Here is a 27,829-nt window from a genome sequence, read left to right as displayed (position 1 = left end):
AACCAATTACTGAAATTAATATAAATTTACAGAATCACATCTACCTTCAACTAATTGGTTTTTTCATTCTAATTTTTCGGGTTACAAATACTTAAAAACCGCTTATCATATGTAAGATGTAAATCAAATATTCAACAGACAATTTAACATATGATCAAACCTCTCTATTCCAAGAGGGTTGACAATTTGAGTCAAGACAAAACCTTTTTTGTTTAAAAAAAAAAATCCAACATATGCAAAATGGATTCATCATCAAAGATAAGAATCAAATCCAAATACCACCAAATCTTGATTAGATAAATTCAAGGGTCAATACTGATAACATGATCATGGTGTAATTAAACTTGAAATTATCAATTACATCCCAAACAAACATTCTTCTCCAAAATTACATCTCTACCCTCTCAACCAAGTGTTTCGATATGATGAGTTATCACGAAGTGACGCATCATGTGGCTTATACTCCATAACATACCCATGTGGAAGCTTCAAGTGTCGTTTTATTTTATCTCTTAAAGCCATCACCACCTACCCACAACAACAAAAAATAAAAACATTTTCACCAACATATCCAAACATAACACACGTATGATATAACAAGGGCATTTTGGTAATTTTTACCTGATTATCAGATGCATTACGGTTCCAAACGCTCAGTATATCCTCATTGAATCGAACACTCAACACAATTCCACATATATTATCACTGTAATCAAGTTGATCACCTACCAATGCCAAAACCTAATAATATTTTTAATTAGGATACAATATTTCTTATGGTGTTGACTTATTATAAAGATCATGCACTTTTTTCACTTACCAAATCCTCCCAGAAACGTCCTGAAACAGCCTTTTTGAAACGTATGATCCATTTCCCACCATTGCAATTAGCAGAATCCTAAAATATACCAATAAATATAAAAACCCAAATGGTTATAAGTTATAACTCCTTAATACCCTAAAAGGAAAATATATATATATATATATATATATATATATATATATATATATATATATAAAAGAGTTCAAATTTGTAGTACCTCCCATAGTGGACGGATTCCTTGTTTGAAAAGATGCAAGTCAGTTGGGCTAGGCAATGATGATGGACGAGATAAATGACAATAACAGACCCAAAAGCCTTCAACCTGTTGAAGGTAATGAACAATTTTGTGTTACAAGATTAGGGGTATGAATGTCATTTTACAGATGAAGTATAAGGGTGAGGTTTTGTTTACTGTGCTGAAGTCCATTATCTGCTTTATGTTGTCTTCGTATGATGTTTGAGTTCGAACTCCAGGTGTGCGACGAGTGTACCAAAATACAAACTTATTCTGATTGGAGCAAAAGAAATATTAAGAAAAGTGTGATACAAATCAATCATGTTTAGGCAGTTTAGCATTCAATCCAAACATAGGATCTTTAATACAACAACTAATCATAGGTAATAAGCATGGAAAGGGGGAGAAATCCTGCAAAACTAAACAAATTAAGCTTCTCAAATGAGATTACTGCTTGACTGAGTATAAACATTTTCAATTTCAGTACAACTTTGAGCAATGAAATCTTAAAGGAATAGCATCTCACTTCCGTTAACTTTTTCCGCCGTGTTAAACCTAGTGATTAATCTACCGCTAGCATTATTTCCCTGTTCTGAAAGTGTTGTCCCCAAATTCATTGCGGAAAATCAAATAAATGAAAAACGTTAGCACATGAACAACTCTCGATTGCAAATAACTTACTTGATATTCAAATTGTAGCTCTGTTTCTAGATGATACGTTAACCTAAAAGCTACAATCACACGTATATCTACGAAAGTAAACTGACCGTACCTTGAGAGGATGCAAACCAGCTTTAAGCTCGCGCGACTGCCGTTCACGATCTTCAGATGAATCGTACTCTGATTGAGAGTTTATGTTGGTATTCTTATCTGCTTCCGCCCTCTTCTCCATTGATGCGTCCATCTCTGATAACTTTTCCGGTACACTTCGGGAAAACCCTAGCTCTCTCGCTCTCGACAGTTTTGGGATTGATTCAAAAAGAGGGATGAAATGAAACGAAAACTTTCGGTCCTTTTACAAGTCGGGTGGGTCGGACTTATTTGCACCGATATTGTGACCTGGTCAAACTCCGTACGTGTACAATTTTCCATTTTTCGTCCTTGTACTTAGAAAGCTATTAAAAAAGGACCTCATATGTATATGGATAACTACATCTAAAATTATGAAATACATGATAAATACGATAGATATATCAGCTAATAGTAAATTTCTACAAATTTGGGGAGGAATATATGGATAACTACGTCTAAAATATTGAAATACATGATAAATATAACATATATAATATGTTAATAGTCCCATCCGGTTTTAAAACTGGATGTAAAGTTGAAGATGTCACACCCCAAAATAAGGATGACGGAAACGTCTGGGGGTGGATGATTTTATGAACAATATTATAACATAATGTACAATAGTGATCAAAACAAACACAACCATTATAAATATAACTGAGAATGTACATTGTTTCCAAGTATTGTATGTTTCAAAACCAATTACATTATGATGACAAAATAAATAGTACGACGCCATAACGTCCCATCCTCAAAAGTCTTATGACTAGGGGTCGGTTCAGTGCGATTATTAACCAAAACCTCACCACTAACCACAAATGCGGTTAATCCATTTTCAAAACTGTTTGGTGCGGTTAGACGGTTATTTTTGCGGTGTGGTTTTGTTTTTTCCGTGTTGCGGTTATTAACCGTATGGATTTGGTGCGGTTATTTTGTGTGGGTTTTAACCACAATTTAGAGCTCAAACAATTTTAAGAGTTCAAACATATTACTTGTAATAATAACAAAAAAATCATAATGTATTAGACAATTAACTTAAATCACAAACAATTAATATCTTAAAAACGTCAAATCGATAGTAATTAACAATAATTTTCTTAAAATTGTCTAATTTCACAAATTTTCAAAGTTAAACATAACAAAAAACCATACTTTTGTCTTCTAGTATTTTATTCATCTTCCATCCATGAAACTTGTCTTATTTTTAATATTTAATATACTAATAATTAATAATAAAAAATTGTTTATAATATATGCGGTGCAGTGCGGTTTTTTGCGGTTTTTGAAAACTAATAACCGCACCGCACCGCAAATTTGCGGTTTTTGAATAACATAAAACCTCACAATTGGTTTTTATTGCGGTTGCCGTTTATGCGGTTAATTTTAGTTGCGGTGCGGTTTTTACTCACACCTACTTGTGACTATCTGTTTAACGGTTTTCTAAGAATACAAGTAATTTTGAAAAGTGTCAACAATTAAGTTGGTGAGTTCATAAGAGTTTTGTATGTGAAAAATCTTAACTCTTTCCTTGTAAAATGATAGTGTTTGTTCCCAGAAAATCCAATATTTCCTTAAAAATGAGTTGTAGTCTTGAAAAGCCTAAGACCAAAATTGTATAAGTATTTATATATTTAAAATAGTATTACGTGGTTTTATTCTTATATAAAACCATTTGAACACATGTTACCCCGTAAACTAAATGTATCGTTGATTTTCCATGTGAGTTATTACAATCATGCTTGAATGTCATCCAACGATACCACTGCCTCCTGATCCATAATGCATTTTCGCAATTGCGAAACATGAAACGTGTTGTGGATCCGGCTGAGCTCCTCCAGAAGCTCTAGCCTATAAGCCACCCTGCCGAACCTGGCAACGATCCTGAACGGCCCAATGTAACAGGGACCCAAATTTCCCCTCTTCCTGAAGCGAATCACACCCTTCCAGGGTGAGACTTTCAGTAGGACCATGTCACCCACCTGAAATTCCATCTCAGATCGGCGTCAGTCGGCATAACTTTTCTGACGGCTCTGAGCGGTCTGCAGTCACTGTCTAATCTGTTGTATCATCTCGGTAGTTTGCTGAACTACCTCTGTCTGACCGATTACTTTATGCCCAACCTCGCCCCAGCAGAATGGGGTCCTACACTCATACAATAGCTCGAAAGGTGGGGCGCCAATACAGGAATGATAGTTGTTGTTGTAGGCGAACTCTGCAAGCGGTATGTGGGAATACCAACTCCCACCGAAATCAATGACGCACGCCCTCAACATATCCTCGAGGGTTTGAATGGTCCGCTCACTTTGCCCATCAGTCTGCGGATGGAACGCCGTGCTAAAATGCAGTCTCGTACCTAGTTCCTCGTGGAACTTCTGCTAAAAACGGGAAGTAAATCTGACATCTCGATCGGACACAATGGAAACTGGGACCCCATTGCGAGAGACAATCTTGCGGACGTACGGGTCTGCCAACATCTCTGCCGACGAACTCTCCCGTATGGATAGGAAATGGGCACTCTTGATCAATCTATCCATGATGACCCATATAGCATCGAACCCCTTTTCCATATTCGACAACTTCGTGATGAAATCCATCGCGATCCATTCCCATTTCCACATGGGAATCTCCAGAGGCTGCAACTTACCGTACGTCCTCTGATATTCGGCCTTGACTATCCTACAAGTCAAGCACCTCTCAACAAACCAAGCAATATCTCGCTTCATACCAGGCCACCAATAACTCAAACTCAAATCACGGTACATCTTGGTGGCTCCCTGGTGAATAGAAAACCGAGACGTATGAGCCTCCTCCATCACGGTCTATCAGACCCCTCCGGACATCGGAACCCAAACCCGACCGTAACGAATCAACAATCTATGGCTATCCTGAACAAACCAGGAGCTTTCTCCCTTAATCCTTTCCAACTTCCAGTTCTTCGGCCTCATACCCTCAATCTGAGCATCCCTAACCAAACCCACCAGCGGGGAATTCACCGTTATCATCATACACTTGGTTCAGGTAGAGGACCCAGCCGACTTGCGGCTCAGAGCATCCGCAACCATGTTCTCTTTACCAGGATGGTAAAGGATCTCACAATCATAGTCATTGACCACTTCCAGCCACCTGCAATGCCTCATGTTCAAGTTTGGCTGATCCATGATATGTCTCAAACTCTTGTGATCTGTGTATATAGTACAACGGACCCCATACAGATAGTGCCTCCAAATCTTGAGAGCGAAGACCACTGCTCCCAACTCAAGATCGTGTGTGGGGTATCTCGTCTTGTGCGGCTTCAGCTACCTCGATGCATAAGCTATGACTCGTCCCCTCTACACGAGGACTGCCCCCCAACCTGTGATGGATGCATCACAAAACACCACAAAATCCTCAACTCCCTCGGGGAGTGTCAACACCGGCAACTCACATAAACATCGCTGCAGAGTCTCAAATGCCCTTTGTTGCTCAGGGCCCCATTAGAAATCTACCCCTTCCTCGTTAGACGAGTGAGGGGTACGACAATCTTGGAAAAATCACGAATGAATCTCCGATAATACCCTGCTAAACCCAAGAAACTCCTAATGTCTGAGGGAGATTTCGAAGTCTCCCACTGCATAACTACCTCCACCTTGGCCAGATCGACCAAAATCCCCTCCTGGTTAACGAGATGTCCGAGGAACTGGACCTCTCGCAACCAAAACTCACACTTTGAGAACTTGGCATACAACCGTTCTCATCGTAGAACCTCCAGCAGCTCCCTGAGATGTTCCTCATGCTGCTCTCGGGTCTTTGAATACACCAAGATATCATCTATAAACACAATGACCGAGCGATCGAGCATCGATCTGCAGACTCGGTTCATTAGACCCATGAACACCGCCGGCGCATTTGTGAGCCCAAACGGCATCACCACAAACTTGTAATGACCATAACGAGTCTGAAACGCGGTCTTCTCCATGTCTTCCTCCCTCACCCTTACCTGGTGATATCTTGATCTCAAGTCAATCTTGGAAAACCAAGATGCACCTTGCAGCTGATCAAAAAGATCGTCTATCCTCGGGAGCGGATAACGGTTTTTTACCGTTAATTTGTTCAGCTCCTTGTAGTCGATGCACATCCTGTGCGGACTGTCCTTCTTCCTGACGAAAAGGATCGATGCTCCCCAGGGTGAACTACTCGTGTAACGACCAAAATTTTCAACACATTTTAAAATTTTCAAAACATCTCAATTTCTTTAAGTTTTTACAAAAAGGTTTTCAATACATTTATTATCAGAGTATTCCCAGAACCACATCATAAATCATAAACACGATGAGCGGTACGATCACGCCTTTGCCTTGCCACGGTCTCCTGAAGAACCTGAAAAACATTAAACCACAATTGTAAGCCTGAAAGCTTAGTGAGATACCCCCAAAATACCAACCACATATACCGTACACACATAACATGCTATATCATAACAAATCACAGAACAGCCATGCATATCGGGACTACTGTGTGACTGGTCCGCCGTGTTGGGCCTTCAGTCCCCTGGGTCCACCCTCCGAGTCTAGTCATGTCCCTTGAGTCTACAGTGGGGTTGGTCCGCCTGCATTGGGCCTTCAACCCACCTGGTCCACTCTCTGAGTCTACAGTATAACTGGTCCACCTGCATCGGGCCTTCAGTCGGCCTGGTCCACTCTCCAAGCCTCGGCACGTCTGGTCCGCCCTCGTGGGGCCTACAGCCTAACCGAACCGCTCGTTGGGCCTTCGGAATAACCGGTCCGCCCTGGGTATGTTGGCCTACAGCACAAAGCAGGTCCCGCCTCAACCCAACCCCAGTCCAACAACCACGTGCACATAAACATATAATCATATAATAATTCACATTAAATCACACCGATCTAGCAGATCACGTAACACAACATACTCTAAGTAGGATACCGACCTTAACCAGGTCTCTAACATGTACCATCCTAACTACCAGGATGCAAACATAGTAAAACAACAACATAACAACAATACCCGTATTACAATCCGATAAAGGGCCGGCCTTGGTGCCTTAGACCCTGTTGATATAGTGAGGATAACTCACCTTGCAACTGCTGACTGAAAAGATAAGATCACGTCGCTCCAACCTCCGACACGAACTCCACTCCTGATAAAGCCGAAGGACTAAACCCAATAAATACCACAAAATACCAAAATTCCCTTATAAGTCAACTGGTCAACTCTTGATCAAAGTCAAAGTCAAAGTCATCCTCCTGGCTGACTCTACTCGCTGAGTCAACCCGCTGACTCGCCGAGTCCCCCAACACTGAAAAGTCCCATCTCAACTCACCGAGTCATCCCTTGACTCACCGATTCTTAGCTTAATCAGGAAAGGCTAAGACCTCAAGACCAGACTCGTTGAGTCTAAGAACAGACTCGCCGAGTCCAAGGCTATCTTTAACCAACTCGCCGAGTTGTTCTTCCAACTCGTCGAGTTCGTGCCCACCTTCAAGAAACTCGCCGAGTACACCCTTGTGACTCGCTGATTACCGCTAGCTCTTAATCCATACAGAAGCCTTCCAGGCCATGCAATCGATCCAAAACGTAGATCTACCCTTCTACAACCTTTCCATCACGTAAAGTGGCAAACTTTATGTGAATCCGAAGAGATCTAGGCATTTTACACTCTATGGATAGGGTTTGGGAAAAGATGACTTCACCAAACATTCAAGGACAGGGACTTTAATGCACTCTAAACATTCTCTATTCCAGATCTGAGGTAGCAACCTCAGATCTAACATTCAAACTCGAAATACCACAAGCTAAGCTTTCCACACATACCAAGATGATGAATCTATATGAATAACAACCCAAGAAACGAAGTAATACCTCAAAAGGAATCCCCAACAGAAGAGAAATCCGATTCTTAGCAAAGCCCTTTGCTCCAAGGCTCCTATCTCTCCAAGATCTCCTCCAAAAATCTCTTCTCCAAGGTTAAATGCACTCAAATCCCTCACAATCATGTCTTAGGGTTTTCTGGACTTCAATAGAGGGTAAAGAGGCTGGGGAGAGGGTATAATGTCCTTTATATAGGGCTTATCCCCCGAATTTAGGGTTTTCTCCACTCAGCGCCTACTCGCCGAGTCCAGCCTCCGACTCGCCGAGTTAGCCACTTTACACGCGACCAAAGTTGCGAACCTACTCGCCGAGTCCACCGATGGACTCGCTGAGTTCCCCTTTCATATTTCCACTTTGAACCCTGAACTTGCACTCTTGAACTCAGGATGTTACAACTAGGATGAATAAACTGCTTACACAGCAGCTCCTGCAACTGAGATGATAACTCCTGCATCTCAGGCGGTGCCAATCGGTACGGCGCTTTGGCGATAGGGGCCGCACCTGACACTAGGTCAATCCTGAACTCAATCTGCCTCTCTGGAGGCACTCCGGTAACTCCTCCAGAAACACATCAGCAAACTCCCTCACCACCGGACCTCAGAAACTGAGAGTTGCTCTTTAACTCGCATATCTACCACATACGCCAAATAACCGACACACTCGTGCTGAATATACCATCGAGCCCTGGCTGCTGAACAAAACCCTGATCCCAACTTGGTGCCCTCACCATATACTACAAGTTCTCCCCCACTTGGGGTTTGAACCACCACTCGCTGTCCCTTACAGTCAATCATGGCGCCAAAACGGGTAAGCCAGTCGATCCCTACAATCGTGCATACATCCCCCATGGGGATAGGAATCAAATCTATCGGGAAGGACACCCTGAAAATCTCCAACTCGCATCACCGGTAGACCGAATAAGAAGAAACCCTATGCTCGTTGGCGATCGAAACTTGCAACGGGCACTTAAGATCATCCATCGGCACACTGAACCCTCTAGAGAAGGTCTGAGATACAAACGATCGACTCGCCCCCAAGTCAAATAATACCAGAGCAGGCAAAGAATTTACTAAAAACGTACCTAATCACATGTACAATCAATAAGCATAACACAAATACAATAACTGAGACAGAGACATCTGGTGCTAACTTGGCCTCCTCAACTGTGAATTGGAAGGCACGATCTTGAGCCTTCGGAGGCTCCACCTTGACTGGCCTCCCATCTCCAATCCTCACAGTAGCTTGCGCGGAACCCTGTGCCGGCTTGGCAGCGAGCTGCGAACAGTTGGTCTTCACATGACCAACCTGATGACACTGGTAACAAATCCTCATATATGCTGGAGGGGCGGACTGACGGAAGTCCCTAGCATAGTGCCCCCTTTACCACATTTGTGGCACCCATCTCCTGCTCGACAAACCCCCGAATGAGCCTTGTCTGATGACCCCCAGACCGTGTATCAGCGGTCTTATGCCGCTTAGGCGTCGGCTGAGATTTTGCTGGTGCCTGACGCTGCTCCTTCAGTTGCAGTTCTATCTCCAACTCACTCCGCCTCACGGATTCCTGAAGGTCCAGGAGGGTATCACAACGTTCTGTAGCCACAAATTGTCGTATATCCGTCTTGAGCATACTCAGATAACGAGTCATCTAAGACTGCTCTGATGCAAACTCTAGGAAAAACATAGCCCTCTCAGTGAACATCCGGGTGATCTCCATCACAGACTCCCCATCCTGTCTCAATGTCAAAAACTCCTGAGCAAGCCGCTCCCATTCCAAGCGCGGAACGTAGCGAGTGCGAAACATATCCCGAAACTGCTCCCAAGTAATAGCAGCCCGCTAATCATCAGAATATGAACCTGTCGTCAATCTCCACCAGTCCTTTTCCCTGAGCCTAAGCAGGTTCAGAGCACACCTGACCTTCTGGTCAGCAGGACATGAGCACATGAAGAAACAACCCTCTACATCAGACAACCACCGCATAACCCTGATCGCATCCTGTGTACCATCAAATATTGGGGGCTTCGTATTATCGAAGTTCCGGTACTAGAAAGCCATGTCGGCTCCTCCTCCAACCCCTGCCGCAGTTACAACCGAAGTGGCTGCAGCGGCAGCTGTCTCTGCTAGAGCTGCATATCGCTCATCAAAGTACTCCACCATCGCGGTCTTAATCGACCCAAACATCTCTGGCAGATGCGCTCAGAATGCAGCAGCAATCTCATCGTGCATGATCTCCCGGATCCTGGCATCCAACTCCTCGGTCCCTATCTGAACCACGAGCTCAGGTGCTACCGGCACCTCCAACCCTCCGTCTCCCGACCTCGATCCTGATCCTGATCCGGATCCCAAAGCAACACGTCTCGTCACCACCATACTAAAATATATATACAAGTCATCAGATAAATAACATAATGTCGGGAGACCAAAACCCACAAACCCTAGGGGTTGTGATTTCCTTGCTATGCGTATGGGTCCTGTGCTTTCAGTAGTACGGGCCCATACTACCTTCCACACCTACCCATATTTGTCTCAAGTATCACCAAAACGCCCTAACAATATCATCAACATATGAAATGCGCTCAACCCTCACTTCTAGGGGAATACCAAATATCTCGCATCTAGTCTCACCACTTATCACGACTCACACATCCATGAAACTTCCATCATCCCCTGCAGCGCTAGTGCACGCTAGCTGCACATAACGCTGGACCCAATAGACTTTCGGATATCCAATCCTACCCGAAGGTCGAATCAACATTCTCAGGCTATAAGGTCTTTATTATGCACATCCGTGATGCATACACTAAACATCTACAGTTATGATGTCAATTTCACGTACAAGAAACCCTAGGCTAATAGGCATCATGTAATCAGGAAAATCTATCATGCGATTCCTAAATATCCTTAGCCTAGCACTAGCATGTTGTTCGAACATATCAGAATATCAAATAACTGCATGGTATTTTGGGGTGTACTTACAGGCTCCGGCTGATTGTACCCTCTGCATCCTCCATCCTTTATTTTGAAAACCATTTTAAAACTTACTTTCCAAAAATCTCCTTGATTTGAGACTAGATTCACACGAGTGTTCCTCCAATTCACTCAAACCAAGGCTATGATACCAACTTGTAACATCCATAAATTTTACGCCAAATTTAAACTTTTCAATCATAAATAAAAACCAAATAGCATTGTTTACAAAATGTTTTCAAATCATTATCCATCAGAGTGTCCCAAAAATCATAACATAAGGATGAGGAGCGGTACGATCACGCCTTCACCTTTCCATGATCTCCTGAAGTACCTGAAACAATAAACTGAAAACTGTAAGCCCGAGGGCTTAGTGAGTTACCCCCAAAATACCAATACCACACTGACAATACCATATCAGTAATAATCAATCAATCAACATGCATATTGGGCCATTAGCCTGACTGGACTTCCCTATAGGGCCTACAGTCTATCTGGATCTATCCTGAGCCTTCGGCATGACTGGTTCGCCACGTGGGCCTACAGTCTCCCCGGACCGCTCATAGGGTGTGTTGGCCTACAGCACAAAGCAGGTCCGCCTCAACCCAACCAACAAGCAAATACTATGTACGCATAACTATCATATACTAGCATATATAAACATCAAGCATATTTATCACTGGTCATCAATCATAGAATTCTCTCGTAACTAGAGTGCTGACCTAGCAGGTCAATAATATACCAATCCCTACGGATCATAAAAGCATAACATACTGTCTACCATGATTCCGATCTAACAGATTATAACCACATATAACATACCATAACAATAACAACTAAAGGGTCGACCTTGGTGCCGTAGACCCTATCGATATAGTGAGGATAACTCACCTCGCAGATGTCGACTCGGAAGGTAAGCTCCAACTCTCGGATCACTTCAAATAGGCTCCACCACCTATAGCACAATATGCTCGTAAGTCTTTAACCTTATAAGGTATTATATAACCCACTAGTCAACCCCTGATCAAAGTCAAAGCCCTCAGTCAAGGTCAACAATCCATGTTGACCTCGACTCACCGAGTACCCTCGGCTACTCGCCGAGTTCCTTGAAGCACATTCCAACTCACTGAGTCATTAGGGTGACTCGTCGAGTTCCTTCGATTCTCGGACAAACTTTAAGGCCACCCGTCGAGTTCCCTCTTTGCAACTCGACAGATACACACGCATACATATCCATGAGAAAACTCATCTGACTCACTGAGTTGTTCTTCAACTTGTCGAGTCTATGGCAATCATCATCGGACTCGCCGAGTTGTTCATCCAACTCGTCGAGTCCACGGTCATCTTCATGTGACTCGCCGAGTCTATTAAGTCCTTTTTCCATTCAAACCTATTTTGAGCCATATAGCAGCTCCAACTCACAGATCCAAGCTTCTAAGGCATGCTAGTCACGTAAAGTTGCAAACTTTACGTGCATGCATGGCTTTAAATGCTCCAAATGCCAAATCTAAGCTCTTAATGGGGCTTCATGCCCAAGAGGGACCTACAGGGTTGTCACGACGTGATGAGGGTTGATCAACGATTATTTCGTCTTATTATTCCACGACGTGACCAATGGATGGTCATGACGTGGCGGCTAGCTGAATGACCTTGGAGTATTAATTTTGATTGTTGACTTTGACCTAGTTTGACTTTAGGTCAAATTTAGGGTTTTAGACTGAAGTTTGAGAATTAGCCCATGTTTGTTGTATAAATAACATGTGGAGTTGGTTACTGGATCTGTGTATGGTAATGTTGTTTTCATATATATGAGACGAGTTTTCCTCACTGTACTTGTGGGTCGAAGGCACCAATGCCGACCTACTAGATTGTGTTATGTATCCTTGTGTATAAGATGTTGATATGCGGTAGTGATCTACTTGATTGGTAGATTTTGTATGATTACCCGTACTTTCTGGTTAATGATTATTGTTTGCATATGTCGACATATAGTTGGGGTGAGGCGGTCCTTCTTTGTGCTGAAGTCCAAGATACCCGGACGATACAACTGATATTGTAGGCCCAAGGGAATGGTCCATCTTATGTTGTAGGCTTGGGAGCGGTCCAACTTTATGATGTAGGCTCAGGTGGCGGTCCAACCTTGTGTTGTAGGCCTTGTGTGCATGCATTATATTTGTGTTATGTGTGGGGTATTTTGAGGGAACTCGCTAAATTTAGGCTTGCAGTTGTTGATTTCAATGTTTTCAGGTACTTCAGATGATCGGAGCAAGGCAAATGCATCATCATACACATCCTCCTGCTAATTTATGTTTGAGAGAGTTTTGATACTCTGATTCTATGGATTTTTTTATTTGAAAACAATGGTTCATATCTTGTGGTTTTTGTGAAATGTTTTATATAAAAATGAAAAAAAATTTATCAACATTTTTGGAATGTTACAAAACAAACAAAAATTAGCTAGTTCAAGACAAAAATTATATATATATATATATCGATTTAAAGAAAGATCGACAAATAATTCAAAATATTTTTGTTTACGGTAAGTTAATATATTTCACATAATTGATTAATTAGTAAAATAAAAATGAAAATAATATTGGTTTATGGTATACAATGTCTAACTAAAGAGAAAATAAAAAGTTTCTTTTTTCTTGAAAATTTAGTATTTTTGGATGTCCAATTAATATATGAATCCATATCCGAAATTTTGTATAGGTTTCAGATATCAATATCAATTATCCAAAATTTTGGATACCCAATTTTGATCACCTCTAGGATAATAGTGATACTTTTTTGCCATCCAGAGGGACCATTTATGTTATTTATTTATTTATTATTATTATTATTATTATTATTATTATTATTATTATTATTATTATTATTATTATTTATAAAAACATATAATTTTAGAAGTTACAACTTGTTGTTATATATAAACCATACATCAATATCGACATTTATTGAATCATCTTAGTAGTGAAAGATTATATAACAAATATTCTCCATGTGAATTTTGACTTAGTAAATGCTACTTTTGGGCGACCACATAATGAGCAAATAGGTGTCCAAATTGACTCATCAAAGGATGAATGTGCAGAACAACAATATAGGAGTTTTTCAAAAATGAAGAAGTTGTTATGCAAAAGCACGAATACTACTTGTACGTCTTAAAACTCTCAAAATTTTACCGATCATAAGAGTCTGAAACAAGTTTTTGACAAAAATGATTGAAATTTGATGACAACAACATTATGTTGTATGATACATGTATATAATTTGATTTATTAAATATTTCACATGCAAAACTGATATATTTATTCACATGCAAAAAAATTATAAAAATAAATATTTTCAGCTTTTTAAATAAAAATAACAAATCTTAAAAAAAAAATCAGATAGTTGTCCGTGATGAATTATTTGAAAATACACCAGCGTCAAGTAGCAGTGGCGATGGAAATGGAATATTTTGAAAGCATGATTGGTTATTTTAGAAAAAAGAAATATGATGGTTAAAAAATAAAATGGATATTACAACATCTATAGTAGCTGTTATTAACACGCTACCTAAAAAATAGAAAATAAAACATATTTTTTTGAATTTACTAAGATTATACCAAACACACCCTCACAAGAAACCTATATTCCTCTTTTCTTTTACATACTCCTTTTGCAAATCAAAACCCTTATTTATATATATATATATATATATATATATATATATATATATATATATATATATATATATATATATATATATATATATATATATATATATATATATATATATATTATTATTATTATTATTATTATCCCTCCTTTTGTTTTCAGTACAAGAACAAATCTTAATGACTGTATCTAATCTAGAACATTAATGTGAGAATAAGTTTAAACTCTAAACTTTCAAATAAGAATATCATAAATTGAAAAAAACAAACCACTTCTAATATAATTTTTGAATTCACCGGATAATAACGATTGGTCAAGAGTCAACATGATTTAATGATAAAATAAACAACCAACATGAAATATAAATATCAATCATTTATTTATAACAATACATTTGTAGCAAACAACTTTTATCATCTATTCTCTATACTAATAAAAGAGTAGTTCTTTTGTCATGTGTTACCATATTAGACATTTTAATTAATGTGTTGTCACTTGTCAATCTATTAGTTTTTCATTGTAAATTTATTAAACCTCCTTATTAATGTGATTCTATTTTAAATTTTAAATTTTAAATTATTATTTTCATTAATTCACAAATAATATATATATATATATATATATTAAAAATTAATTTTATATATTTATTTGAATTAATGATTATAATTTCACATAACTAATAAAAAATATCTTTTAAATTAATAATTTATTTAAAATAACTTATTAATAATTTTTAGTTTTTACTATAAAAGTTTGATTAATTTTATAACCGTGGTTCCTATGAGTTATAAACTAGTATCTAATATTGATGTATACTATATAACAAACAATGTTAAATAATTGTTGTCGAAATTCTATTATACAAAACGTACAAATTCTTTATGAGCCGGTGTGTGTATAGACACCATAGAGGTAGGTTTTTATTTACTTATAATAACATATTTAGACATACAAAGTTACATCTAATACTTATTAATTAAAGGGGCGAATAGTAAACCAACCATATTAGAAAAATCCCAATAAAATATCAAAGGGGTGCATATCAAACCATTTTCAAATTAGTTTGTGTCACATCATATAGGTCCCATGGACCACAACAATTTTGTCAAGTTTTGAGTGGATAATGATGCCCATATGGTATGCATCATCATCATAAATGTAGAAATGTTGAGGTTAAATTCATTTTTCAATTCAAAAGCAACAAGATACTATTTGAGGTGACAATATTAATAATGCTCCAAGTGAAAGTTCCCCACTAAGCCACCTCCAATAATTCAACCAATTCCATTGGAATTTCAACTTCTTGTTGGGAATCTTCTTGAAAGAAAACTTCAACGTTGATGCCAAAAAAGATGGATCTTGAAGATGAAGGATGGGTGAACATTCCTTATGATGAGATTCTTGAAGCTAATGAAGATGGTGATGAAAAAAACTTTTCAAGAAAATACATCAAGAATCCTGCAAAACTTTTCAAACCGAAGTACTTCGATACCCCACAAAACTCCCAAGATTTTGTGAAAGACGAACCAAGATTTGAAAAACAATTACTTAGTATTCCAACCCAATTGGATCATGGACATGATCCAATTATGATCAAGGAGTCTAAAGAAATAACATCTGAGCATGAGCCTGAGCCTGAGTTTGAGTTGGATCAAGATCAGATCATTCAAGTTTCCTTCAAGAAAGAAAACCAATTTGTCGAAAAGAAAATGGGTTCTCCAAGATTGAGCTCTCGAGAACCCGATATGTGTAATATTGAAACAAGTCCTTTTCAATACGAGGAAAAAAGTGATGATCGTGTGATCAATTGTTCATCACCATCAAAGATGATCAAGCAAGAAGTCATTGCTTGGGATGAAAATAACGAAAGGTTGAATTTTTGGAAATGGGGTTTAAGTGGTATTGGTGCCTTTTGTTCTCTTGGCATGGTTGCAGCTACTGTTTGTATCATCATGTTAGGAAATGGAAGAAAGGACAAACAACAAAACGGAAAACTTAAGATTCAAATCTATTCAGACAACAAGGTTTGCCTACCCTTTTTTTTTATATAATTATTTTCATGCCTTAAATTGCTTTCTGTTTTTAAAGAGAAGCCGACTACAAAAAAGTACATAAAAATAAAATATATATGTACATGTTATTGGTAATTGATTAAGTTGATCCAATAAGAGACTAGGTAGTGTTTATTTGACTTAAAATTATGTTGTATTACCATAGACATATTGACTTAAAAATACATACATAAAATTGATTAAAGTTAATTTTTCTACTTATAAATTATCATTTTCAAATATATTTTTTAATTATTGACGCTAAATATGGATGTATAGAGGATAAAGAAAGTGGTGCAACAAGCAAATGAAGCAATGTCAGCAATGAGAGGGATTCCTTTGGTCAAGGCTCAAATCACATATGGTGGATACTATGAAAGTATCTAGACTGAAATTAGCATCTTTATAACAAGCAATTGCTTTAATGTAACATAAATATACGTCGTTGTTTAATAGTCTAAATTTTTTGTAATTATATGAAGTTCGCATCTAAACGCTTTCATCTACATTTTCATATATTATGATGAGATGTCAACATGACAAGAAACGAACAACAAAAATTAACTATAAGCTGCAGAATTAGAAAGGACTTGTATGTAAGATTGTAAGGTTGTTAAAATCGTAATTTTAAAAATGTCATCTAAATAAATTGATCCCATCTTAGTTGAATTGTTTTTCAGTAAAATCATTATAAAATTGTAGCAAATCATAAGATAATAAAATTCACTTAAACGGTGTAACTTTATCCGGTTTGATTTACCAACTCTTTGAAGACTTTTGGGATTGTTTAGGGATAATGACTTGAAAGGGTGACGAACTTTCGAATTTTGTTACATTTAGTCACTCAACTTTTTTTCGTTATCTATTTGCCATTGAACTATTGAAACTGTTCATATTTTACCCTTATGACCGGCTGTTACCGGTCATAAGGGTAAAATGTGAACAGTTTCAATAGTTTAGTGGCAAATAGATAACGAAAAAAAGTTTAGTGACTAAATGTGAACAAAATTGAAAGTTCATTTCCCTCTAAAAAGTTCAATGACTAAATGTGAACAAACTTCCTATTGTATTATGTTTTAGCAAATTATTTATTTTTGTTTAATTGTAGCAACATTTGTTGATGAACAAATCTATGAAATAAAAAAACAAAATGTAACATCCAGATTTCTAGGTATCATAATTGAAGTAATTTTCTTTTGTGTTAAGAAGAGAGACTCGACGAGTTGACGCCTCAACTCGTCGAGTAAGGTCGCGACTGATGACTCGGATTAATGAATGGACTCGACAAGTTGATGAGGCGACTCGACGAGTCCGCGTTGTTGGCAGAAACCCTAAATCTTTGAGCCCGAGCCATATTTAAAGGCACTTATGGCCTTCAATTGCAACTACTTTTCCCATAAGTGAGAACCCTAGCGAGCTTGAGTGTGTAGAGTGAAAGGAAGAGCTATCTTGAGCTTTTTGGTGTGATAGATCTGGACCCTTCTAGGTCCAGAGAGCCGAGAATATGAAGCTTTAGTAGAGTAAACCTTGGGGTTCGAAGTTAGGAAGCATTTATGGGATTTTTATGGTATATATAGTTATTTTCATCTTACACATAGATATGAAGTATTTTATATAAATTATGTGCTATTTGTGCATATTATTTGAATACTTGTTGTCTATGCTGGATGAACGATTTTATACATGTTTTAAAAGATTTAAACGGTATATTTATTTTATATCTATAAATATGTTGCGGATGAAACATGGGTAGATGAAATAGTTGGTGTGTGATGAAATAAAATGATGAGAGATATGTGATGATAGAAAGGTGATGATAATTAGGTAAATAGATGATGATGAATATGTGATGTAGGATGAAAGGAAATACCATAACCTTAACTGACAATGTGGCGATGTAGTCATCTACCAGAGTATAGATGGCGACCACGGACTATTCTAGACAACCCAGTGGAAACACCAGCAGGCCCATAACCTGTAGGTGATGAATTACGAGTTCAGGCGATGTTGTAACTACGTATTCATGCGATGATACTCTAACCCCTTACTATGAATTACGAGTTCAGATGATGTTGTAACTACATATTCATGGGATGTCACAAATTCCGCATGCCAAACTCATGGTCACAATTCACATCAGTGAGAATGGTTCATTTTTTTGTAAAACCAAAATCTGATTGGAAATTTTGATTTTTTATTTTGGAAAATGTCAAACCATTGGTTTTTTATTTCGGTTTTGGTTTTTTGTTTTTTTTAAATATATTTTCAGGGTTCTGTTTTTTTTTTTCATAGATTTCTTCATCAACAAATGTTGCTACAATTTAACAAAAATAAATAATTTGCTAAAACATAATACAAGAGAAAGTTTGTTCACATTTAGTTATTGAACTTTTTAGAGGGAAACGAAGTTTCGATTTTGTTCATATTTAGTCACTAAACTTTTTTTCGTTATCTATTTGCCACTAAACTATTGAAACTGTTCACATTTTACCCTTACGACCGGCAACAGCCGGTCATAAGGGTAAAATTTGAACAGTTTCAATAGTTCAATGGCAAATAGATAACGAAAAAAAGTTTAGTGACTAAATATGACAAACGTCGAAAGTTCGTTACCTTTCAAGTCATCATCCCAATTGTTTACTATTCTTTAAGCCCTCTAGAGTATAGGGTCTAGACTATAGATCGTTTCATTTCTAAGATTTATATAATAGATTTGAGTTTTTCTTTGTGATTTTAAATGCATGGCACATTTATTTAATGCTTTTGAGTTTTTTTTTCCTATGTAATTTAAATGCATATCACATTTAAAGATGACATCATTTGTTTTTTCAACAACTGAAACAGCTAGGATATGACGCCAAAAAAACAACTACAAAGTATTAATTAGATTCAATGTTTTAAAAAATGGTCCGGTTAGACCGCGGACGAGAGCGGTTTAATCAATATCGATTTTATGTCAATTTCTAAACCAGATCGAACCAGATGATTTCTTCAAAAACCAGGTTAAACCCGTAAAAAAACTGTTTGAACCGGTTTATTGGATTTGTATAGTTGAATTTTACTTAGCCTGTTAAACAAAATCTGATTTCCAAAGCAAACTGAACATTTTCAGAGTGTACACAACTCGAAAGCCGATGTACACTACCACCAAATGTAGAAACATTCTTAATTGAATTGAAGGTTGAACCAATTGAAACGACCGTCGAATAGGAAACTGATCATCAGATCGATTCAACTAAAAATATGATTTTTTAAACATTGATTAGATTTTGAAGCCATATAACATAATTAATAACAAGTTTTTGTTTCTACTACCAAACCATAAAATAACATGGAAATGACAATATTTTCCTTTCTTTGTTTTCCTTTTTAGTTTTTACCTCCAAAGACAATATAATATTAATATTCCCAGATGATTGACAAAGTCATGAAACACATAACTTCAATGACCACTTTTTAGGTGAATAGAAGATATCTAAGGGGGTGTTTGGACAGGAGAAAAAGAGGTGCTTATTGCTTATTCCCACAATAAGCTAATTTTCGTGTTTGGATAAAATCCAACTTATTAAGCTAAATAAGCTAATTTTAATAAACATCTCTCCCCATGCTTATTTCTTATTGCTTATTCCCACCACAAATAAGCTATAAGCAATAAACTGAAAAGCTAATCCAAACACCCCCTAAGGGAGAACTTCCATAATCGAGAAAAAAATGGGGTTTGAATATGTAGCCAAACAAAAGTCACGCTTCAAGTTGTAGCTGTTACTTTACACTTCAAAAACAAATGATCACAGTCTTCCATCTAATTATTCGAACATATGGTACACAACACCATAGGGACGTCAACATCTCTATAATCGAGGACAACTTGTGGGATGTCTATTCGGGCTTGTAGCCCAGTGGTATCAGGTGGTGCCCTCCCTCTTTGAGGTCGAGGGTTCAAGTCTCGTCGTGGATATAGGTGGAATATGTGTTGTTAGCTTAGGAGTAAATTAGATTGTTGGTTCAAAAAACAGATCACTATCCTAACAAAAATATTTAATTTTCTAAGAATGAAGGTTTCATTTAGGAACAAAAATTCATCGGTGCACTTTCTCATGACACCAAACGTGTACTCCACATAAATATCCAAATCCCAAACCCATATATCTCCTCGATTGAAAAATTACATATCTTCAATCAAATGTATATGCCCATAAATTTAGTCGATTCTTCACCTCCTTAAATCATCCTTTACTAGTTCCACAACCATCCATCATTCATTTGCTGATGAAAAAGAAAACAATTGCTCTCTCTTTCACGAGCAAATGACCTGTGAAAAAAGAAGAAGATGTTTTTCCAATCTAAACCTCCTTCCAAAACAAAGTTTTTGCCCCATCTCTCACCCTCTTTTTAAGAGTACTATTTGCAATAATTCCCTTGTTGTACATTTTGTTTTAAGCATCAATAATCTACTCTTACATATCGATACATCTCCAAGTCGGAGCCCTGCAGAATCCATATAAATCGACCTCTATAACTTGCACCCATAGAAACTTTTCTTTTATAACAAAGCAACATCTCTATTTTTGCAAAAGAGCATGGTTAAACGCCACTAAGCTGCCAATGTCTAAACTATCATTTTCTTTAGAAGATAGAATAACATCCCATTTCACCTAAATCAAGTTAAAATCGTCACCTTCCCCACCCCACAAAAACTTCTCTTGAAGACTCTCAAGAACCTTAGAAACAATACATAAGGATGATTAACATAAAATATATTTCTGGATATCCCAATAACGATTTAAGTAACATCGATTTACCACCTATAGACAAAGTGTTTACCATCTAATTAAAAAACCTTTTCTAACATCTATCAATGAAAATTTTCCAACCTTGCACCTTAGACATATTAGACCCCATATGGTTGCCGAGGTACATAAACAAAAGTTTCTATAGTCTATACCATGTAATAGAGGCATACCGACAATCACATGTCATCGGTATAGAGAAAATTCGACACACTTGGATTTCCGGATCTAACCTTTACCCGTAAAAAAATTTGTTGTGCCACGTGTAACATCCAAAAATTTTCCAGGCATAATGAGTAATTATCATAATTAAATAATGGAACTGTTTGGTTGGGCCTTAGCCTTTGGGCCTTGCGAATGGGCTGAGGAAAACGTGTAAGTAGGGAGTACATTGCCATGAACGCCCAACGTACTCATGAGAAGGAACCGCAGATGCCATGCATGTACACCCAACATACGTATGCAACTTCTTAAACCCTAAAATTTAGGGTTTACCCCCTATATAAGGAACATAACCCCTGTTGGTTCAGCCCCCCTTCATCCTTAACCAGACACCATGAAAAACCCTAGCCCATTTTGTGTGCATTTGTGTTCTTGAAGCCTTTTTAAGAGTGTTTGTGTGTTGTATTAGTGAGAAAAGAAGAAAGGAGCTTAAAGAAGAAGCAAGGATCCACCAAGAGCTTGTAGATCCAGAGGATTGGCATCATTTCTGCTCTTTTGAGGTATCAAGTTCCTTTCTTGGCCATTGTATGCTTAGATTTGTTTATTTTGGGGTTTTATGTCACCTTTAGACCCCATTGTTGAGAGTGCTTGAGTATTAATGGTTTCAGAGTTTAAGAGTTGTCCTTTTGGACTCTTGGAGGCATATAAGGTCACAAAAATAAGATCTTGATGGTTAAGCAACAACCATGCAAGTGCTAGTTAGTCTTGAAGCTTGTTAGATGGACTAAAATCATGTTTTGACCTCAACTACGCATGCAAGAACATAAAGTTTGTGACTTTATGGCTTAGGATGTCTTAAGGTACATGGATCTACATTCTGGATGTATAGACTTAATGGATTAAGTCACAAATGAAGCCTTAAGGAAGCTGACCAGTACACTGGGCGTACTCCCTGGTATGCCGCGAGTACTAGGTCAACTCCCTGTTTTGGTCAAGGCCAGCGTACATTGGGTGTACGTGCCAGGTACGCCGTGCGTATGCATGCAAATTGGGAAAATTGGGCTTTTGGGGTTTAAGAGAATGGCCCTAGACTTTTGAGCCACATGGCCCACTGTAAAGTATCATTTTGGACTTAGGAATCTGGAACTTGAGTATTGGGCCTTTTTGGGCCAATATTGAGCCCTTGAGAATTATTATAGTGGACTTGGCATTTTGGGCCTGTATGGAGGAATAAGGCCCAATTCAGAAATTTGACAATTAGTGGGTCCTTAGGGAATCCTTAATGGGCTATAAGAGTGTTGGGCTTAATAAGCTAGAATTAAGACTTAATTATGTCCCAATTGGATCGAAGGGTAAAATGGTCACTTTACTCTAAATAAGTTTATAGACTCTGATTGAGTGTTATGTGTCTATGATAGCCGAGAGTCATCAGAGCCGCTATTAGAGATTACCTCCACAAGATTCGACACGTAGTTTACGAGGTGAGTTACTTTCCAGTAGAGGTGGGTCTAAGGCACCAAGGCCGACCCACTAGTAGGGGTTATAGTTGAGATGTTTGTCTTTGTGATATTCATCTGACATGTCACTATCTGTTATGGTTATATGATGCTATGTGATAGTAAAGTAGGGGGAATAGTCTCTATATCTGGATATTATAGTCGAGGGGTAGGTTAGGCACCCCGATATGCCTGACAGTATGTTATGCTATGTTTTATGTGGTAGTGGTAGTGGTAAAATAGTCCTCGTAACTGGTTGAGATAAACCGGAGGGGTAGGTCAGGCACCCCAGTGTGTCTGACAGAGGGAGGTTAGGCACCCCGGTATGCCTAGCAGGGGTAGGTTGAGCACTCTGGTATGCTTAGCAGGGTAGGTCGAGCACCCAGATATGCCTGGTAGTATGTGTTATGTATGATATGTGGTATGATGGGGGAACTAACTAAGCTTCGTGCTTACAGTTTTTAGTTTTGTTTCAGGTACCTCTTCAGCAAAGAGGAAGGAGTCGGCGCGGTAGCTGCACATCACACGCACATCAAATTTCCGCATTTTGTGATTCAAGGGATTGTACTCTGATTTTATTACTACTTAATGATAGGATTTTGAGACGTTACCATTATGGTTTTATGGTTTGATATGTTATCGACTATGTTTTGGTAAATGATTTTATACGTTACTTACTTTAAAACAAAAATTTTTGGCTTTAAATTTTGGGATGTTACACCACGTCTTCAATAGTTACATGCAATCCTTCCATGTATATGATAAAAAGGAAATGTGACAATAGGTCAGCATGCATCATTCCCTTTTAATTGAAAAATCCTTAGATACACTAACATTCACAAGAATTTAATATCTTGCTAAATGAAGACAAGTTCAAGTCCAAGAGATCCATTTGAGTCAAAGCACATGAATTGCATATTTTTTTTTCATAAAATACAAACTTAGAGAATCATAAGCTTTATTAAATTCAAATTTGAACACCATAATCTTCTTCTTTTTCTTATTATATCAATCTAAAATCTCATTTACCATTAAAGGGTCATCAGGAATCTGGTGCACTTTAACAAACATCGGCTGTTCCAAACTAACTATTGCGCCAACTTCCTACATAAATCGAATAGTTAATAATTTTGCGATTATCTTATATTGAACGCTGATAAGATTAATAAGCCAATATTATTAACCACCAAGAGACTAGAGACTATTGGAATCGACATGACAAAGAATACTCTAATGAAATACAAGTAGTATGACAGAAATCAATGAAAATCTAAAAGATATTTGCACGCAAGAGATCTTAACTTTAGAAAAGAAAAGTTCAAATCCTTCCGGGGGATTTATGATGTCATAATCTTAAACAACATAATTGGTTTCTTAATATGTGGTTTCTCTTATTTAGTATAAGTTTGTCTTTACAAATTATCTTATTTTCATATAACTACAAGACATTTTCATATTAATTTCATGCAATTCGAAGAAAAAGATACAAGTTACCTTCGGCATCCCACCAAGTGGTGGATGGTGGGACACAATCAACATTTTCTATTAATATATATGATGGTAAGCATAATATAGTTCAATTCATATCAATGGAAGGAAAACGGGAAACAAGTTGCGCCGCAAGCCCTTTCTGGATGGCAAAACTAATCCTTTTAAACACAACATCAGTGGATCTAGGAGATATAACATTAGAGTGCATGACCCGTTGGAATCTGTTGAGGAGCTCCACTGCCTTTGGTGTAAGAGAAGTCTCAGGAATTTTAACATTGATATGTATATTTATACTTTATCTAAGATATAAACCCTAAAACTAAAGTAAGGTTCCACATAAATGTATTGTAAATGATTTCCTCTCTCATTGTCATATTCAAAAATTTTATGATTTTAATGTTTATTTTTTTTGAACTAGTTTAACATTAGAACATATGTTCTTTTTTATTGATATTTTACATATTTTGTTATGAATTTTGATAAACTTATGATATATATATATATATATATATATATATATATATATATATATATATATATATATATATATATATATATATATATAATTTCCTCAAAATTAATTTCATTATAAAATACCATATTTGGGTACTCCCCGTATAAGGCGAATACTCTATGCTCCCCAATCGATTGAATGAGTATCGAATAACGACTTCTACAACATCACAAAATATAGAAAAAATATAATATTAGTTGATCAAAATTCAAAACTCTATATAAGAAAACCCATCAGTGATATGATATTCATCTAAATAAAAATAAAAAATTACTTTGAACCAAAGTTAAACCAAACACGCAAAAATCATGTAAATAATAACGAAAACCACACATGAAACACACTTGATGATTTTCGATTATTCATTTTGAACTTGACTCAACCCAATGTTCTCGGATTTTGTTAGTGATATGTGTGTTTTAAGTAAGTTTCTACTTATAACTATTACAATTATTTTTGAATCAATAAACAATTGAATATGTTTTCTTATTATTTATTGAGTTAGGCTCCAAATTCACTCATCCCATAGAAAACATGACCCTTAAGGTTTTTCAACAACATTTTCTTTAGTATTTAAGTAATGTGTCCATATTTTTGTTCAAAAATATTTTTAAGTTGTTGTTTGTTTTTTGTTTGCAGATCTTCTTGACATCTTCTTTTTGAACCGCACAGACCACACGTAGACATTAGCCTTTGGACACTGTTTGTTTTTTTGAAGACTGCAGATCTAAAAATGTCTGCGTGCTCTCTTCTTGGCGCAAATGTGGACTAGAGTCTTGTAACATCTTCAAACATTTTCTAGCCTAAAAAATACATATATCTTTATTTTTTTAGTTTTTTTTTTAATTTATATTTATTTCAACTTTATTAATGATAAAAAATATGAAAAAAAAGTTACAATACTTAAAAAAAACGTTCGACGACACAAACATGATATTTTTGACAAATTTATAAATAAAGATTTATTATAATAACGGTCGTTGAAGTTGTTTATATAAATATGAAAAAAAATCGTAGTATATTCTTATATTTTTGTGTCAAATGTTATAAAACATTATTTAATACAATATCATCAATTTCTTGGGGAAAATATTTAATGTACGCTTTTAATTGATTTAGTTGGAAAAGTCGAAGTTTATTTACATCCATTTATATATCAAATTCTTTGATTCCTAATTACAATGTTTAGGTATAACTTTACGACCAAATTTGTTGATTTTATCAAATATATACGTTAATTCGTACTATTTTATGTTTATTTTTTATATAATAATACATAAAGTTGATCTACATTTATTAATTATTTATAACAAAATCCTAAAATTATTAAAAACCCACTTTGAAGTTTAAAAAAAATCAATTTATTTAGATTTTAGTTTATATTAGTAGTTTACAGATGTTTAAAAAACAATCTTCTTTTTTCATACTGTAGACATTTGGTTCACATCTTTTACTGCAGAGGTCTACAGAAATAGTCCGCAGACCGCAAACATTTTGATTCAAAATAAATAAACAACACTTGTTTTTACTTAAGTTTTTTTCTTCCCTTAGTCATCCAAACTTTTTATTCACTTCTCTTTGTCTAGTATCCTGAAGTCCAAGCTTCTGATCTCAACTCCTTGCATCGTGAAATCCTAAAGATCAATCCATAAAACCCAAAGTAAACTAAAACATAACATTATGTGTAGAATTCCAAGATGTTTACAATGCATGATTATGTATATAAAATGATGATAAAAGGTATATAAAACATGGGAGACAACGCATAAAATGTACCCAACAAATAACATCCAAGCAACTTTTGCCGAATTGAAAAACTACCCATTATTATATTGTTGAGGACCATTCAGACGAATTGTTTGAAATTACAACACAAAACATATTACTCGTTTAAAATCCAAAGTACACTACATTTTTGGGTCAAATCTCAATTTACACGACAATATAAAATACCAATGCATTTTTACATGACATGTGTAACCTTCTGATTACAATTGTATTTTTCACAATTTCTAGCTTTCATTCTAGATCTATTTTTTTCTCGAAGTAAATGAGAGCTTTTTGGTAGGCCATGAATCATGCTAAAAGCCTCAAATGCCATTACAAAACACCAAAAATACAGTTCCACTGAATTTGCACATAAGTCCCAAAAATAATGAAATGCATGTAATTGAAATGCAAAATATGAAATAAAGATGCTAATAGCTGCAGAAAACATCTAACAACAAACATAAAAAATACCATGGTAAGATGACATGAGCGGTTGGTCGATTTTGCATTACATTTAGTACTTTTATTTAATCACAATAACTAATTTGTTTCATATGAATTCTAAATTATATCAAAGACTAGCTATAAATCGAGTTCACAAATAGATTTGAACTTGAACTTCAATTTTTAGAGGGTCATTGCTTCAAATTGCTGACCTTAAGGAATAAATACATGCAATGAGAAAATATTTCATTTCATAATCAAATATCAATCCATTTACAGACATAAGTGATAAATTTCAAAGCAAAACTACAAATATAACATTTAATTAAATTAGTTAGCATAAATTAAAAAAACATTAATTGATTAACGTAAGTTAACAAACATTAAACTAAGGGACACACTTACACAGAAGACAATAATATTACCCCTCTCGTCTCATTTGTTGTTGTGTGAAGTGTGAACGTTAGCTCATGACCCATAATCTATAACCCGATTTAGGCCCATCTCAAGGGTCTGTGTAGGCCCGACACATCTTCTCTATGGGCTTGGAGTATTGTTTGTGGGCTTTGCATTAGGTATTATGTAATAGTGAAAAGTGAAGTGAGGAAAGCCCAGATAGAAAAAGAGGAAATATCTTATGAAGCCTTCAGTTTTTAAGCCGAAGATGTGTTGATCATCGTCAACCGTTGATTCAAATCCAAGGGTCACCACACATCAGAACTTATATCACGGCAGAGTGCAAGATATATAAATTGCAAAGGAAGC

The 27,829-nt window shown here is 36.6% G+C and overlaps 2 protein-coding genes across 2 annotated transcripts; one reads left to right on the top strand and one right to left on the bottom strand.

The window, feature by feature from the left end:
• Positions 1 to 265: 265 nt before the first annotated feature.
• Positions 266 to 2,061, bottom strand: NCBP (Putative cap-binding protein). The gene is made up of 6 exons (XM_078961365.1): positions 1,831 to 2,061; positions 1,236 to 1,331; positions 1,041 to 1,145; positions 821 to 898; positions 622 to 741; positions 266 to 528 (listed from the first exon to the last, which is right to left on the bottom strand). Exons 1-6 carry the CDS (start codon positions 1,960 to 1,962, stop codon positions 397 to 399), a joined length of 663 nt encoding a protein of 220 aa, XP_078817491.1. The 5' UTR covers positions 1,963 to 2,061; the 3' UTR covers positions 266 to 396.
• A 13,468-nt stretch (positions 2,062 to 15,529) lies between these two features.
• LOC145003139 (uncharacterized) lies at positions 15,530 to 16,891 on the top strand. Its single transcript, XM_078962277.1, has 2 exons — positions 15,530 to 16,370; positions 16,677 to 16,891. The coding sequence occupies exons 1-2, from the start codon at positions 15,687 to 15,689 to the stop codon at positions 16,782 to 16,784; spliced, it is 792 nt and encodes a 263-aa protein (XP_078818403.1). The 5' UTR covers positions 15,530 to 15,686; the 3' UTR covers positions 16,785 to 16,891.
• Positions 16,892 to 27,829: the final 10,938 nt, after the last annotated feature.

This window comes from Lactuca saligna, chromosome 6 (genome assembly GCF_052625555.1).
Source record: "Lactuca saligna cultivar CGN05327 chromosome 6, ASM5262555v1, whole genome shotgun sequence".
In the NCBI taxonomy this organism is placed as follows: Eukaryota; Viridiplantae; Streptophyta; class Magnoliopsida; order Asterales; family Asteraceae; genus Lactuca; species Lactuca saligna.
Note: the sequence above shows the minus strand (reverse complement) of the source record. Positions and strands in the feature narration are given on the sequence as shown.